An 18,687-nucleotide genomic window follows, 5' to 3' on the forward strand; every position below is an offset into this window, starting at 1 on the left:
AGTTTTAGATTTTAGTTTTTAGTTTTTAGTTTTTAAGTTTATAGAGTTTTTAGAAAGAAAAGAAAAATCATTTTAGTCATTTTGTTTTTATTCAATGCTTTCTTGAAAGAAAAATGAAAATGCAAAATCATAAAAAGGAGAAAAAAGAAATTAAAGAAAAAGAGGAAAAGAAGAAAAATTCGAAAAAAATAGGTTTTAGATGGATTGGAAAAATGAAAAAGGGGAAAAAGAAAAGGGAAAAATGGTTTAATGCATACTGGCCTATTTTTGAAAAAAAGTGAAAGGTTTGAAATTTGAAGGAAAAGTTTTTAGCGTAATAGGCATTATTTACTTTTTGATACATTTTAATTGTTTTTCAAAGAAAAGAGAAAAATATATATTATTATTTCAGGTTACAAGCATTTGTGTTTTTGATTGCATTTTATTGTTATTTAAGTAAAGAAAAGGAAAAAAAAAAAAGAAAAAAACAAAGAAGAGGAAAAAAGAAAATGGATGAAAAATGGAAGTTGTAATTTGCTGTTCAATATTAATTTCTGTTATTATAAATTTTTGTTATTATCATTTAATTTTATTGTTATTAATTTCTGTTTTAATTAGCTGAAAAAAAAAAAAAAAAAAAAGTTGCCGCAGCATGAAAGCTGCGGACTTACGCAGCTTGCAAAAGAAATCTGGGACGGCTCCTTGGCTGCAATTACTGGAGAAAGGACTGGGTTTTAGGGATTGGAAATGCCCATATAAATAGATAGAGAAGCAGCAGCCGCAGGAGGAGGGTTAGAGAGAAAGGAACAGCTGCAAAATCTGGGGAGAGAAGGGAGTGAACGGCAGAACTGAGAGCATGAGGGAAAAGGGGCAGAGCTAGGAAGAAAGAGGGAGGACAATCGAGAGAGAGAGCTGGTGGGGAGAGAGTGGAACGGCTAAGGAAAACTGAGAAGAGAGAGACAAAGGTTGTCGGCTGTAGACTAAAGGGAAAAATCAGAAACAAGCAAAAGAAAGGAAAGAAAAAGGCTAAGAAATCAACGAGAGTGTTCGTCGGCAGGAGGGCTAGAAGGAGAACCGAGGAAGGAGGATACGGGTAAAAAAGAAAGGACGAAACCAGGAGGGTCTTCAGAGACAAACCTCTGTTCGTTTTCTTTGAACTCAAATCTGCCCAAGAATCCATCATCAGGTAATCATAACTCCATTTCTTATTCATTCTAATTCCTGAACGAAGTAGCATACATGAAATCTGTGCCTTTTGGGTTTTTATTGCTTGGCATTTCGATGGATAATTTTATCTGGGAATGGGAGATTTGAGGCACTAATTTCATGATGTTGTGAGGATTTTTGATGGGGATGTGATTCTTATGGGATTTGATCGTTGGTCATGTGAATCTGGTTTGAATGTTTGCCAGTACTTTTGAGATTGAATCTGTTGTTGTTGCTTTTGCGTTTTCCCTCGCATGTTGGATGGTTTCTCTGCTCTTATTACTTGGTTCCAAAATCTGTTTTCACCCAAGAGTCCAATCATATCTGTCTTCTGTTGCATTCCATCTAAACACTCTCTATTGTATGGCTGAATCTTGTTATTCAAGGAAGTTTTCGTTTTTTTTTTTTCTCTCTTTTTCTGTTTTTGGCTGGAAAATTCGTGGTCATGACCTAGGCTGAGGGACAGAAATTTGATGTTCATTTGTAGCTTGATTGATATATTATGCACACATATGCTGCAATCTAAAACAGCAATCAGTAGTAATGCATGCCTGATAACTTTCATTGTACTGTCTGCATTTTTTTTTTTCCTCTTGGTTTTCTGTTCGTTCGGCTGTTCTAAGTAGTTGTCGTCATTGCATTTCTGGTGTGGTCATAGGAGGTTGTTCAACAGATTGTTTGAAAGATTTTGAGGTGTGTTAACATTAAGTGAAATTTCTGGTGGCTGTTTTCCTTCAAAAAGCATGCGTGTGTTTGAAATTTTTTTAGGACAAGTAGCTATCAGTTGCCTTTATCTGGTTTTGGTTTGAAACTTCTGTCCATTTTCTTCCTCTTCCCCCCTCCTAGTTTGTTGTGTTCAAGCGGAGTTGTTGAATCCATTGGTTTGCTTTGTACAAGTGCATCTGGGCTAAATAGAAAAGTTGCCGAACCTTGTGTAGCATAGCTTGACTGTTAGCTTCAATGTTTTGTGAAGTTTGGCTGTAGCATGTTTCTCATGTAGCCTCTCATAAGAACTTGCATGATATGTAATGGGAAATGGTTTGTTTTAGTATGTTTCATTCATTAATAAGTAATGAGTTGTGTTAGCTAAGTTGAGCTCAAAATGTCATGGGAATCCTGTTTTGCATTTGCAGAGTTTTTTTTTTTTTTTTCGGATGAAGCTATATCAGAAATACAGAAACAGAACCTGTTTTTCTGAGAAGCCTTCGTTTGCATGCATGATAATTTTCACAAATTTCATTTTTGACCCCCCAAGTCTCTCCTTAAGCCACTATGGCCCAAGTAATTGGAACATCTAATCAATTTGATCCCTCTAAGTTTCTCTTTGTGTCACAATAGCCCAAGCATGTTTTAGTATCTTGTAATTAAGTCCTAAAATCATTGCAACTTCAATCATTGTTTGGCTTTTTTTTTATTATTATTTTTTTTTATTTATTTATTTTTTATTTTTTATTTTTTGGAATCTTTGAAGTGCTTAAACGATTTATTAGGTTCAAATGATTGAGTAGTGCTTGCTTTTTGGGTCTTTAGTAGATGTTATGCTTGGGGATTGGATGATCATGCCTTTTGCCTTGGTCTTTAAGTAGTTTTGACTTCATTGAGTTGCAATTGAGGGAAAGTTTGATGTTTTGGTGGATTCAAATTGTTTAGTTTATATCTTATCACTAAATTGGTGCATTAATCCTTTGTTCGATGGTTTTAGCCCAAATTAGGACCTTTTCCTTTTACTAGCTTCACGAACGGGGGAGGTATAACTTTCTTTTATCTTTCTTTTGTTTCTCCTATGTGATCTAATGTGCTAAGTGAATTGCATGTCTACTTCGCTTTCCTAGCTTTTCTTTAATTACTTTTACTTATGTCATTTACTTTTTGTTTTCATTAAGTTATTCTTTTAATGGGGTATGTGTATACCTCTTGGCTTGTAATAGATAGGGCGTAGCAAGTAATTTGGTCCATTTTCCCTTTCCCTTTTGTGTTAGTTAGCAAATGTAATGGTTGCATGCCTATGTGTTATATGTTAAATGCTTTATTAGGATTTCGCATCTAGTCAAGCATGCTAAGTGTTATGTGCTACGTGTTTATAAGTGATTCGCATGTCTACTCGCTTTTTGTAGTATAGATGAATGGAATGGATGAATGTACGTCACCACACTAGTCCAACGCTAGTTGTGGCTTCTTTTATCGTTTCCACTAGTCCAACGCTAGTCGGAATTCATAGGATGGGCTAGTCCAATGCTAGACCCAATAGGTTTTTCCTTTTTTTCATTTAAGTGCATGATCACCACATATCATGCATTTTTCATTAGTTTTATCATTTGGTATGTTCCTCAAACCCCTTTCCCTTCACTTTAGGACTTGCATCTCATGCTAGTTAGGGTTCATCTGCGTGGAAATCCCCTCTTGATAAGGGAAACGAGCGAGTGTGGCTACTCGATAGCCTTAGCACGCTAGTTTTACCTTCTAATCCGAGGGAAAATCAAAGTCGAAAATTAGGCGTCACCCCCGTACCCGACTTGTTGCATTCCCCTAGGGTCATACTTTCATTTTTATCACTTCCATACTCTTTTAATCACATTTCTCTTACATTTCTCAAATCCATATTTTTTCACTACCTCCTTATCATTTATTTACTTTACTTCACAAATGAAATTCAAGTTTCACTTATATATGTACTATTCTATCTTCATTCATTTGCACACACTAATACTTTGATTTTTCATCCAAATTCACACGTGCACTTTCTTTACACACTCACACACTAATACCTTGATTTTTCATCCAAATTCACACGTGCACTTTCTTTACACACTCACACACTAATACCTTGATTTTTCATCCAAATTCACACGTGAACTTTCTTTACACATGCGCACACAAACACTTTGTTTTTACACCATTTCATACATGAACCCTTTATACACTTGCACACTTGCACTTGAGTCACCATTTGCATCAATCGACCTCTATGAGGTTTCCCTTTATTGGCCGCCACAATTCATGTGGTCTGGGACCAAAAACCTCACGAGAGACATCGTAGAATTTAGGATTGCATTTTTTCGTTTTTGCATTCATATAGGCATAATCCAACATGCAATATATACCCTGGGTAGAAAGTTAGGAAAGTTAGGGTTAAGTCACGCAACTAGCCTTGGCTAGGTCAAAGGGGTGCCTTGGAGTCTATCCTTGCCTTCCCCTTTGTCAAACGTGACTCCCGAACCTTTTTCTTTGTTTTACGTAGACTAGGAGTCGTTTTAAAAAGGGTTTATTATTACTTGACTTTAAAACTCATTTTTTAGGTGACTTGGTACACCTTAAATCATTACCAAGTGGCGACTCCAAACTTTTCATTTCAAAACCCTTTTTAAAACTATTTTTTTTGGGTCAAATCGTCGCTTTTTCAAGACCCATATTAGACCCATATCTTTTTTCAACTCACAAAAATCATTTTCCAATCAAAATTGAATCAAAAACATCTTTCTCAAACAATTTATTTTTCTTATCAAAAAATGGGGTGCGACACTTGCACACTTGAATTTGAACTCTCACTTGCATTAATCGACCTCTATAAGGTTTTCCTTTATTGGCCGCCACAATTCATGTGGTTGGGACCAAAAACCTTACAAGAGACATTTTAGAATTTAGGTTTGCATTTTTTCCTTCTTTTTGCATTCATGTAGTGCATCCAAATGTAATAAATTCTTTGGTTAAAATAAGAAAAACTTTGATTAAATCACGCAACTAGCCTTGGCTAGGTCGAAGGGGTGCCTTGGATTTTATCCTTGCCTTCCCCTTCGTCAAATGTGACTCCCGAACCTTTTCTCGTTGGTTTACGTGGACTAGGAGTCGTTTAAAAGGGTTTCTTACTACTCTTTCCCATTTTTTCTTTAAAAAATTCATTTTTAGGTGACTTGGTACACCTTAACTCATTACCAAGTGGTGACTCCCATTTTTTTTCAAAAACCCTTTTTAAACTATAATTTTGGGTCAAATCGTCGCATTTTCAAACCCCCATTTAGACCCATTTTTCTTTTAAATCACAATTCATTTTCCAATCACAAATTGAATCAAAAAATATATTTTTAAATCAATTTATTTATTTATTCAAAAATGGGGCGCGACACCATCAATCAAGACAGCGGCTAGGGAAGAAAACCAGAGGAGAGAAAAGAGATCGAGAGAGAAACAAAGAAAAAGAGGAACCAGAAATTAGAAAGAGTTAGGGAAAGCTTCGAGAGTGAAAAGAAACCAGAGAAGGAACAAGCTTTGGTCAACACTAGGCGACTGAAATTATCTCCCAGGCCAATAGATTGAAGCTTGAAGTAACGGGTTCTGCATTACGGGAAATCGCTGCAGCATAATTTCTGGGTTCGTCCTGGCAGCTTTCGTGATTTCCCTGAAATACCTCACCTTCGTTGATTACGCTAGCATCCTCAGGTAAATCCATCCTTTCCTTTAGTTAGTCTTGTGTCATTTCCCTAAAGCTTCAAGCTTAGTAAACCAGAGATTCTGTACTCATGCGTTATGGATTTGGTTGCTAGACAGATGCTATTTTTGTGCGGTCCTTTTCATTGTCCAAAGCTGTCGCCTTTTGCTGCTGTTTGTTTGTATCATGGTTTTGTTTTTTGTTGCTTACTTAAATGTTGTAGAATCTGGTTAGCAGGCTGCATGTTCTTGGTTGTTGTTCAATGATTATGCTTACGTTTAAATCTGGGAATGCACAGTCCGAAGTTTACTGCAGAAAAATAGCTAAAGTTTGCATCTTTTGCTTTTGGATTTTCTGGGGGGAGGAAGGCAGGGATGGAACTTATGATTTTGCTGTTTAATCTAAGGTAGATTGGGTTGAAGTTCTGGGTCATTGAGTAAGGCATTTCCAGGTTTCCTTGGGTCATGTAAATGTTTGTAGACATGCTGAATTTGCAAAGAAAAGCTGCAGAAATTCTTGTTTTTCTTCAAAGTCAATATGTTTTCAAATCATGTCATTCCATTTTTTTTTGTTTTGTTCGAAAGCTGGTTAGATATTTCCCCTACATTTGTTTTAAGTCTTCGTATGTTGGGTTTGAATGATGGGAAATGCGTTGAATCGTTTTCATGAAGGCTTTCTCGGCTGAGTGGGTAAAAAATTGCAGCAGTTTTGTTCATCAAATGTTTGCATACTTGCCCAGAATTTTGCATGGGATATTTCTAAGTTTTCTGCCTGCTTGGATGATGGTAATGATGTGGTTTGTTGCTCAGTTCTTACACCATATGCATGCCCAAGCCAAAATTCTGGTATTCAGCCTATGTTGATGAGATGATAAGAGAGTTTTTGTTTCTCTTTTTCTGCATTCTTTTTCCAGAATTTGCGTATTATATCTTTCCAAGTTTCTGGTCATTTGATTGTGATCATCATGTAGTTTGTTATTCAGTAAAGTTGTGATATTGAAATGAGGAATATCTAATCAAAGCTGTGAGTTTGAATCAAAAATCTGGTTTGCATGATGAAAATGAAAAGAAAAGCTGCGGTTGAAAAACTTGTAGCAAACTTGAAAACAAAAGAAAGCATGCTTCATTTTTAGTTGCAGAAGTGTATCATTCATGTAAATTGCAGGACCTTGCCTTAAGGATTCTTGTACAAATGTCTAGTATTTTGGTTGCTTTATGGTCTAGGCTTTAGCATGTTTATTTGGATGGTCTGGTTTGATGTTTTGAGCAAGGTTTGGAATTTCTTCTGTTTCTTTCCTTGTTTTTCTTGCTTGGGATACTCTTCATTAGATCATATAGTGATAGGCAATCATGCTTGGGTTGGCAATTTAGATTTCATGTGAGTTTGGGTTGGCAAACAAATGAGTTTTTGTGTTTTTTTCTGGTATGAAATATGTATGTTTTGAAGCTATCCAAGCTTGCGGCAGGAATTTGCAGAAGTAAAGAAGATTTCAGTTTTTCTACGTAGCATGCATGCAATGTGTTCTAAAGTTTACATTTTAACCCCTCAAGTTTCCCCTTATGCCATTATGACCCACAAAATTGAGAAAACTAATCAATTGGGTCCCTGTGATTTTTGCAGCAATGCATTATGGCCCAATTACATTCCATGTTCTTGCAATTAAGTCCTAAGATATTTGCATTTGAACTATTACTTGCCCTTTTCTTTGCCCCTGGACCCTTGAAGTTCCTAAAAGTGTTTGATTAGGCTCGAGTGCTTGGTTAGTGTTTGCAATTGAGTCCTTGGTAGCCTCAACTTTGCAATTCGACTGCTCGTTTGCTTTCATTTGTTTAGGTGGTACTTAATACATGAATTTGTGAACTTTATGATCAAGCGAGCTTGTGTTTGTTTATTTTCTTTAATCTTCCCAAATAAAGTGGTATCTTGACCTTTTTATTGTTTTGAAGCCATTTTTCTTTCATTTGGACATCGTTCAAAGGGGGCGGTATAATTTCTTTTATCCCTTTTTGTGTCTCTCCTATGTGATCCAGCGTGCTAAGTGAGAATTGCATGTCTACTTTGCTTTCCTAGCCTTTCCTTAATTCCTTTCATTTATGTCATTTACTTTCATTTTCATTAAGTTATTCTTTTAATGGGGTATGTGTACACCTCTTGGCTTGTAATAGATAGGGCTTTGGCGAGCAATTTGGTCCATTTTCCCCTTCCCCTTTTGTTTTAGTTAGTGAATGTAATAAGTTCATTAGTTTGGTTGCATGCCTATGTGTTACGTGTTACTTGCTTTATTAGGTTTTGCATCTAGTCGAGCATGCTAAGTGTTACGTGCTACGTGTTTATGAGTGTTTGGCATGTCTACTAGCTTTCTGTAGTGTAGATGAATGGAATGGATGAATGTACGTTTCCACTAGTCCAACGCTAGTCGGAATTCATAGAATGGGCTAATCCAACGCTAGACCCTTAGGGATTTCCCCTCGTTAGTACATGTTTGCATGTTCATTACATGTCATGCATTCTTTTTAGTTTTATCATTTTGCATGCCCCTCGAACCCCTTTTCCCTCCATTTTAGGATTTTTGCATTTCATGCTAGTTATAGGGTTCATTCGCTTGAGAGTCCCCTTAAATATGGGATATAGACGAGTGTGGCTTTTTCTAAGCCTTAGCACGCTTGTATTCCCTCTATAAAATGGCAAATTGAGTCACGATTTAGGTCTCCCCGTACCCAATATGCATACATTCCCTAGGATCATGCATTCACTCTACCATTTTATACTCTTATCACACTTTCATTTTTTTCCTCCCATCTTGCACATGTGCACCCTTATATTTTCATTTGCACACGAGCACTTTCGTCATTACTTGCACACATGCACTTCATATTATCATTTCACATACCGTACTTTGCCCACTCACGTGCACATTTTCATTTACATATTTATTGTCTTTTATTACTACTTTTTCAAACTCATGTCCTCACATTGCATACATGCATTCCATTCATTTGCATCCCACTCGCATTATTCGTGACTTCTTCAAAGGATCGTTATTGGGCTTCACAACTAATGTGATTGGCACCACTCAACCTTTGAAGAGAAATTTCCCCAATACCCCTAGGTCTAGGGTTTGCATTCATGTAGCACATCCAAATGTAATAAATTCTTTGGTTAAAACAAGAAAATCTTTGATTAAATCATGCAACTAGTCTTGGCTAGGTCGAAAGGGTGCCTTGGATTTTTATCCTTGCCTTCCCCTTCGTCAAATGTGACTCCCGAACCTTTTTCATTGGTTTACGTGGACTAGGAGTCGTTTAAAAGGGGTTTCTTATAACTTTTTCCTAAAAAATTCATTTTTAGGTGACTTGATACACCTTAACTCATTACCAAGTGGCGACTCCCATTTTTTCAAAAACCCTTTTTAAACTATAATTTTGGGTCAAATCGTCGCATTTTCAAACCCCCATTTAGACCCATTTTTCTTTTAAATCACAATTCATTTTCCAATCACAAATTGAATCAAAAAATACATTTTTTAAACCATTTATTTATTTAATCAAAAAAATGGGGCGCGACACTGCCAAGAACTTGAAAAAGACTAGGTTTGCGGCTGGAATTTCTTTTGGCAGCTTTGTTTTGTTCAAGATTTGGTTTCCAAACCCCAACAAACTTCAAGATTTGTTCAAGAATTTGAGGAGTTAATTTCCAGATTTCAAGAACACAATTTGAAGATGTTTTCTCACACCCAACAGTCCAAGATCCCACGGGTTTTGGTTCAAGGCAGATTTTAGGGTTTCAAGGTTTCAAGAATCTCAACCAAAGCGTTAACAATTTCAAGATTGTTGTGTAATCAACCAAGAATTCCAAGAAACTGAAGTCTTGATCTAGATTTCCAAGAATTTAATGAGGTTAGCCGCTGTCTTCTTCCCCTTATTTTTTTTTTAATGCAACAACAAGAACAAGTTGATGGCTAGACACTCCTAACGACCAAACAAATTTCTGTTTTTGTTTTTTTTTACTTAGATTTCGACTTAACCATGAGAACAGAAATATAACAAGTTGTTGGAACAAGAAACAACCACAAACAAGAAAGAAACAATTCGGACAGATTGTATCACTTGACCAACGAAAGACACGACAGCAAGATCAACAAAAAACCCTAACGACTCAAGATTTTTTTTTCCTTTTGGACTAGACACAAAACACACAAAAAGAAAGATAACACACAAACAGATTTTTTTTGTGTTCAGATGAACAGTACGGTGAACAGTGACGTGAATAGTATCAGTGAACAGTAACCTTTTTTTTCGGCTGGATGAGAACCAAATAAGAACAAGACACAAACACGACTAGGAATAAAAAAAATATGACACGAAAAGGCTGGAATTAAGAGGATATAACCTAGAAGTTGTCAACTAGCTCTGATTACCAGATGATACGAACCCAACCGTGCTTGGCGAACTCATATTCCAACAAACAGGATCTAGACACGTGACTCCAAGGTTTGTTTGTGTGGAACCCTAAACCCCCTTAGAATCTCTTGTATGAGAACTAAGAATGACTCTTAACCCTCAAGAAAAAATTAAAGGAACTTTTGGTGTTGGTAGAATGGTGCCACGAGCAAGTGTGATTCTTGCTTGATAAGCTAGGACTTGAACAAGGGAGATTCGACTCACTTTGTATCAAGAGACGCTCCCAAGGAACAAGAAAGAGATGAAACTGTCAATTTTCATTCTTAATTGTCTAACTACTAAAATTATCATAAGCTTGGGTATTTATAGCCTTACAAAGAAGCAAACCTAATCTAAGTTGGAAACAATGCAAGTTTCCTTATTCGACTTGACAACTAAACTAATGACTCACTAATCACAGTCAAGGCTAACTAATGGATAGCTTATAATCAACCCAATGAAGGCTTTAAGCTGGCCTAACATAACCCAATAAAAGCTAATTAGCCAACTTAAATAATAGTGAGTCTAGAGTCTATAAATCGGATCCAATTCAACATGAGGTCTTGGACCGAACTTATACCTACCAAATAAAATAGAAATCTAGAAAATAAACTACTAAACTGTTACTAAAAGATTCAATCTCTTGCAGCCCGAAACATGGCCCATAAGCGGCCCATATTTCGTATCATCTTCATTCCTTTCTTGTGTTGGGCGAAAGTGAGAGAAAAACAAGAGAGGAGAACTTCCAACTTCATCTTGATTTACCCTTGTTTGAGTTGAAACCTCAAAATCTAAACCGATTAAACTAGCACCAAGGAGCTAAGAAAGCTTGTTGTGGAGTTGTTTGGAAAGAAATAGCTTGGTTCTTCACTTTCTTCAAGTGTTTTGGAAGGTACAGGTCTAAAACTTCCTTTTCTTTCTTGTTTTAGCAAAATATAGGATAGATGCCTTGAATCCAACCAATCCATTAAATCCATCATCAATCATCACATCAGCCATCAATCCAAGACTGGGAGTTCATAGAGTCCACATTCAAAATTTTCCAACAATAACAAGCCACCCACATGAATATCTAAGCTCATAAGTGTAAATCAACTTCCATAGGCTAAGAATTTGAGGATTGATCGTCACTTACTTGTATTGGCGGACAAGATTGAATTTTTGGCCGCTCCTTGCTTCAAAATGAACCAAGAAAAGCTCCCCCTTTTTAGTTAGATACAATCCCCAAGAGTTCAACTAGGTGTAGTTCAATTTTGGTTTGATTTGGTTGAGATTTGGTGCAAGAATTTGGAGTAGAAAGTGATGGAGCAAGGCTGGTTCTTCTTTCCCTTGCTGTTCGGTTGTGTTGAGGTGAGAAATGGAGAGTGTTTGCTGATGGTGAGGCTTCCGTGAGAAGCTTAGCAATTGTGGGTTTCAAGTGTACAAAAGTCAACTCTCTAACAGTGCGCGTATGTGCGCGTTTTGTGCTCGATTTCTCTCGAGTTTATTTCACTAGTGCACTAAACCTCCAATATACTTATAATCATATTAGTATTATTTACTCTTAATTGTCCCAAAATAAGGGTTTAAAGTCCCTCAATTAAATCGCGCGTGTAAAAACGCGTATTTCCAAATTAAGCGCGATAAAGCAAAACTTCCAAGAAATTCTTATAATGATAGTACTAATAACTATCACTTGAATACTTAAACGTAGAAATGCCTATTTTAGGACCATTATACAAGTCTCCAATTTTCCCAACTTATGGTATTTCCAAATCAGCTAAAATCTCTAATCGCGTATTCACTATTTTCACTTAATAAGCTTCCAGAAATTAAATTTTGAAACGAGTCACTTTAAAAATATAACGAAACTATAAATCCATGTAATTAGGTCTAAAGAGGTTAGAAAATAATAATCAGAGTAAATGGGTAATTAAATATTTAAATATGCTCGGAATGGATTTTAAAAGTAAATAAATTTTTGCGAGACATCACATCCTCTTCCCCTTAAGAAAATTTCATCCTCGAAATTTACCTTGATTGATGAACAGGTCTGGATACTTTTCTCAAATTGTTTCGTCGACTTCCCAAGTCGCTTCCTCTAGACCGTGGTTCTTCCAAAGAACTTTCACCAACGGTATCTGTTTATTTCTCAATTTTTTTACCTTCCTATCCAGTAGTTTCACTGGTTTCTCCTCATAGGTCAAATTTTCATCAATTTCAATACTTTCTGGTTGCAAAATGTGAGAAGGGTCCGGATGATACTTCTTAAGTATGGACACATGGAATACATTATGAATTCGGGATAAATTCAGCGGCAATTCCAACTTGTATGCCACATTCCCCACGCGTTGGATAATCTTGTAAGGTCCTACAAACCTCGGTTGTAACTTCTTTCCTTTCCCAGACATCAAGCTCGATTTCAGCGGTGTGATTTTAAGAAACACTAAATCTCCAATGGAGAATTCCAAATCCTTTCTCCGATTATCTGTATAGCTCTTCTGACAACTCTACGTCGTTTGAATCCTTTGACGTACCAATTTTTACCTTCTCATTCGCTTTCTCAATCCAGGGCACTGTGGTCGGGTCTAAGATTTTCTGTTCACCCACTTCATCCCAACAAATCGGGTCCTACACTTCCAACCATAAAGCGCTTCATACGGAGCCATTTGAATAGAAAAGTAAAAACTATTGTTATAAGCAAACTCTACCAGAGTCAAGAACTTACTCCAACTATTACCAAAATCTAGAACACAGGCCCTTAGCATGTCCTCAAGAGTTTGAATTGTCCTTTCAGATTGTCCATCGGTTTGAGGATGATAGGTGGTACTAAAGTTCAACTTAGTTCCCAACATTTCTTGCATCTTCTGCCAGAATCTCAAAACAAATCTCGGGTCTTTGTCGGACACGATACTCACGGGAATTCCGTGCAGTCTGATAATCTCATCCAAATACAACGTGGCCAACTTGTCTAATGGGTATTTCATATTAATCGGCAGAAAATGAGCCGATTTGGTCAGTCTATCCACTATTACCCAAATACCATCATGGCCTCTTTGTGTCCTAGATAAACCCGATACAAAATCCATAATAATGTTTTCCCATTTCTATTCAGGTATCTCTAGGGGTTGTAAAAGTCCCGATGGTTTCTGATGTTCAGGCTTAACTTGTTGACAAACCAAGCATGTCTGGACAAATTGGGCAATTTCCTTCTTCATGTTTTCCCACCAATAAATACTTTCAAGTCCTGGTACATTTTATTCCCTCCAGGATGTACCGTAAACTTTGATCGATGTGCCTCTTCCAAAATTTTCTTCTTAAGTCCTTCATCCTTTGGCACTACTATCCGATTCCGAAATCTCAATATTCCATTTGACCCCAAATTAAAATCCGTCTTGTCTCCCTTTTTAACCTTTTCCACCCATTTTTGCACTTCAGTGTCCTTTCTTTGAGATTCCATGATGTGTTCCAATAAGGTGGAATTCACTACTATATTTTCCAAAATTACTTTCCTTGGTCCCAGTCGAGAATTCCAATAACTAACTTCTTCCAACAATTGCAATTCCTTGATCATCAATCCAGCCATTTGCACTTGACGACTCAAAGCATCGGCCACTACATTGGCCTTTCCTGGATGGTACTTGATCGTGCAATCATAATCTTCCAGAAATTCCATCCATCTACGTTGCCTCAAATTCAGCTCCTTTTGAGAAAATAAGTACTTAAGACTTTTGTAGTCTATAAAAATCTCAAATGTCACTCCGTACAGATAATGTCTCCAATTCTTCAAAACAAAGACTACAGCCGCTAATTCTAAGTCATGAGTCGGGTAATTCCCTTCATGCGGTTTCAATTTCCTAGAGGCATATGCTATCACTTTGTCTTGTCAACCGTCTTTTCAATTCCTGGAAACTATCTTCACACTTAAGACTCCATGTAAACTTCCCATTTTTCTTGGTCAGCTCGGTCATTGGTCCAGCAATTCTAGAAAAGTCTTGGATAAATCTCCGGTAATACCCTGCTAATCCAATAAAACTCCGAATCTCGGTAGAGTTTTCCGGTCGTTTCCATTTCGAAACAGCTTCAATTTTAACTGGATCCACTTTAATCCCATCCTTAGAAATTACGTGTCCCAAAAAAGTCATTTCTTTTAACCAAAACTCACACTTGCTAAACTTAGCATATAACTGGTGCTCTCTCAGGGTTTGTAAAACAATTCTCAAATGTTTCTCATGATCTTTCACATTCTTAGAATACATTAAAACGTCATCAATGAAAACCACCACAAATTGGTCTAGATAAGGCTTAAAAACCCTATGCATTAGATCCATGAAAGCTGCAAGAGCATTAGTTAACCCAAATGGCATCACTGCAAACTCAAAGTGCCCATACCTCGAGTTAAAAGCAGTCTTGGGTATATCCTTCTCCAAAATCCTCAATTGATAGTACCCCTGTCTCAAATTCAATTTCGAAAATACTATCGCCCCTTGCAATTGGTCAAACAATTCATCAATGTGGGACAATGGGTATTTATTCTTAATTGTGACATCATTCAAATCTATACATAGTCTTAAACTCCCATCTTTTTTCTTTACGAACAAAACTGGGGCTCCCCACGGAGCATTACTTTCCCGTATAAAATCCCGTTCCAACAAGTCTTTCAATTGTAATTTCAACTCCTTCAATTCCGCTGAGGCCATTCGATATGGTGTCTTAGAGATAGGTGCTACTCCGGGAGTTATATCGATCTTAAAAGTTATTTCCCGTTCCGGGGGTAAAGACTCCAATTCATCAGGAAAAACATTTGGAAAGTCTTTTACCACCGACATGTCCTCCAGATTCACCTTATCACTAGAAGTGTTGATAAGAAAAGCCAGATATCCCTGAGCTCCCTTACTTAATATTTTTCTAACTCGAATCCCTGAGATAAGCGCATATGAAGCTAATCTACCCCTTGCATCCAATTTTAGGGTCGTCTCTCCCGGGATGTACAATTCTACAATTTTTGTTTTACAGTTCATCTGAGCAGTGTAACGGGCTAACCAATCCATGCCTAACATTACATCATATCCCTTAATTGCTAATCCTATCAGATCAGCCCACAATTTGCGTTCTCCAACCCAGATCTCACAGTCCCTATACATCAAATTGGCAATTAAATTTTGGTCCCCAGTAGGCATTTTAACTTCCAGGTCATAGGGTAATTTAATTGGCTTCAAGTCTACCCCATTCATGAAATTAGGGTTTACAAAAGAATGAGTAGCACCCAGATCAATTAAAATCTTGGCTAGACGGTGGAAAACAGAAATTGTACATTCAACCACCTCAGTTGCATTAGGTATTTGCTGGTGCTCCAGTGCATAAACCCTAGCCGGTACCTTTGGTCGGCTCTCTCCAGTACTAGTCTGCTTAGAAGTTGACTTCTCTGGCTTCTGAGGATTACTTCCCAACTTATGTGCCTTTGGACAACTTGCGAGTTAGTGATCAGCACTCCCGCAATAGAGACATTTCCCTAACTTCCTCCAACAATCACTCTCAGAGTGGTTATATTTACCATAGTACCCACAAGAGACTTGAGGAGTCACGGCCGAACCAATAGAAGGTGCTCCTCTAGCCTGAGCCGGTCCACTGCGATCTTCTCTGGATAAAGCTCCCCTAGAAGCTCCAGTGGTCCTTATTCCTCCCATTCCTCTTCCCATTTTGGAAGGTTGTGCACTCTTACTAGTCTGTCCAGAATTACGGGAAGAAAAAAATTCCTTTTTCTATTATGGAAGTCCCTCACTTGCATTCTTGCACTTTCAACCCTTTGCGCTTTCTCTATAGCCTCAGTAAATGAAGGGATTTGGGCAGCAGCCAAACCCTCCTGAATTTCCACATTCAACCCCTATATAAACCGCCTTATGCTTTTCCGTTCATTGGTCACCAATTCGGGAGCGTACTTTGAAAACTTAGTGAATTTTCCTTCATACTCCACTACACTAAGGGTCCCTTGTTTCAACTTGATAAATTCATCCTCCCTCTTTTCTTGAATCAAGGGTGGAAGAAATTTTTCAGTATACTCCTTCGTGAAATTCTCCCAAGTCCAAGAGGTTTGAGTTCTTTCCCATTTTCCTTTTATCAGATCCCACCAAGCACGGGCTACTCCCTCAAATTGAAAGGCAGCAAAATTCACTCGCCTATTTTCAGAATAGTCTAGAGCAGCGAATATGTTGGTCATCCTCTGTAACCAATTCTCTGCTATTTCAGGATCTGGTTCTCCAAGAAATTTAGGCAGATTGAACTTTAAAAATCTCTCTAAGACTCTATCCTCTCCTCTTTCCTGACCAGGTTGGGTAAACAGTCCAGGACCTTGTCTATCAGTTAAGCGCTCTAGGATATCAGTTATCCTATTAATGACAGTAGCCACTTGATTACCCTCAATATTTTCCTGACCTTGGGTCGGTCCAGTTGTCGATTCCTGGTCATCCGGCCTGCCTAGCCCCTCGCCCACGACCTCAACCACCTCTCAGTCCTTCCATAATACTAAATGTGCCTAGTGCAAGAAATAAATTCATTAAATGGGGAGATACTTGAAACAGGAGCCAATCAAGCGAATACTAGAAATAACAATAATTTACATTCATTAGCATGTCAAGTTTCATACAATTAGCAAGTCATGGGGTAGTCACAAAAATATAGCACACAAGTGCCACAAAAGTACTTTTAGTCACGGAGGACTAAAGTAAAAGCAAGTGCTTCAAAAGTAAGCCGCACAGTCATGCAAAATACAATGGCCTCAGCACTTAGCATCACCCCTGCTAATTCTAGCTGTACTAGTCAAAAGGGTCAAAAGAACGGTCAATCAATCTAGACATAGTTCACAATAGGACTATCAGGAGGAATCTCCTCCTCAGGATCCTCCTCCGGGTCCTCTTCCTCCTCAAGGCTCTGGACTACCTCCATCGCCTCATCCACTAGCCTAATAGCATCAGTCACGATGTCGAAAGCCCGACTACGGACCTCCTTTCTCAACCTAGTAAGTCGAGCCCTAGCACTATGAATCTCCTCACGAACCACTGCAGATGTGGGCACCTCATCCTCTAGTACCTCCTCAAGCTCCACAATCCTCTCTCCCTGAGCGCTAACCATCTGTCTAAGCTCGTCCACCTCTACCTGTAAATCCCCATTAATATCCACTAACTGACGACGCTCGTCGTCCAAAGCTAGCACGAGGTGGTTCGAGTAGGCGAAGGTCAACCTACATGAACATCGGGGATATCTGTCAGATGGAGAATAGCGTACTCGAGCTCCCCCAACCAGCGCTCGGTAGTAGATAGGCCTAAGAGGCACTACATGACCATTCGCATGGCCATTTCCGTTAGCTGCCGGAACTCTATTTCCGTTTTCCATTCCTGCAAAATAATTGCACTTTTCGGGTTAGAAATTAAATCACTATCTAATTCGAATGTCGTTTATGCATGCTTAACCCAATCACTAGTATGCCCCAAGTACCCCTTAAGGTATAACTTAATTATCCGGTCTCAGGTCTTAAGGGTAGAGTATCTAATATGTCTCCCATATAGATCTCTAACCTAGCGCTTTGATACCAACTGTGACGCCCCCACTTCTCCCTAAGGCGAACCAAAGGGTATCCGCGGAACGTCTGTCGAGCTCTCGCCAGAACTCACGCAAAAACCCATTCAAACTTAATACAACACTAAATTACAACCAGATAAAGTAATTGCAAATAGTACGAAAGTTTTCAAACTTAACAACACATAACCATTATTCAATCCTTACGATGGGTTTCCAAAATACATCCCAAATACCAAAAATTTTCGTAGCCATAAAGCTTGGCCACTAACACTGGGCCCTATTACAAAATATCACCAAAAAGGGTTCTTCCATGTCTCAACCCATGCCCACTCCTGTTAAGGAAAACAAAACTATAGGGTGAGCAAAACGCTCGTGAGGCCAAGAACACACATGCAAGCACGTAGTTCAAGTAACACTCCCAAATTAATCAATTTAAAACCATAACCATTCGATAAAGAGCACTTTACTGAAAAGTAAATAGAAATAATTCAACGATATGGGAGATCTTAGGATCTTTTCCACTTGCACGATCACGAACCTCCACGCGTTGACACTCCGTCAACCGGGTAGGTTTAATCCGTAGAAACATCACTTACACTTCCCCTTCTCAACCTTACATACCACATCGGGCCCGCAATACATTTATGAGGCGATACTTCAGCGAGTATGCCAAGCAAGACCTCTCAATAGGTCGAGCTTATGAAATCTCATGGTTCACTGAGGAGCTCGACCAAGCCCATGCTGGCTCGAGTCCAATGCTAGCCAATAAGAGAGTTTGGGCGTCCCCCACTTTTACACTTTTGTATCGAGGAGGTTCACTCCAACGACTTATGCAATCACAGCATAAATAATCACTTAAACACTCCACATATATTCACTTAACAAGTTACTTAAACAAATAAGCACTTCACTTCGTTTAAATGAGGACGAGTGCGATAAAGTACACACTCGACTCAAATGTTTTAAAATCTCAATTTATATAACACTTATCACTTTGCAGATATATCACATAATACACACACTTGACACTCACAGTGAGTCTATAGCAAAAGTGTCACTTGGAGGTTCAAGCTTCCACCGTAGGAT

At 38.1% G+C, this 18,687-nt stretch overlaps 1 protein-coding gene across 1 annotated transcript; it reads right to left on the reverse strand.

Annotated features, from left to right (window-relative positions):
• Positions 1-14,340: 14,340 nt before the first annotated feature.
• Positions 14,341-15,206, reverse strand: LOC113724377 (uncharacterized). The gene is made up of 2 exons (XM_027247283.1): positions 14,626-15,206; positions 14,341-14,362 (listed from the first exon to the last, which is right to left on the reverse strand). The coding sequence occupies exons 1-2, from the start codon at positions 15,204-15,206 to the stop codon at positions 14,341-14,343; spliced, it is 603 nt and encodes a 200-aa protein (XP_027103084.1).
• Between the last annotated feature and the right edge of the window lie 3,481 nt (positions 15,207-18,687).

This window comes from Coffea arabica, chromosome 2c (genome assembly GCF_036785885.1).
Source record: "Coffea arabica cultivar ET-39 chromosome 2c, Coffea Arabica ET-39 HiFi, whole genome shotgun sequence".
Taxonomy (NCBI): domain Eukaryota; kingdom Viridiplantae; phylum Streptophyta; class Magnoliopsida; order Gentianales; family Rubiaceae; genus Coffea; species Coffea arabica.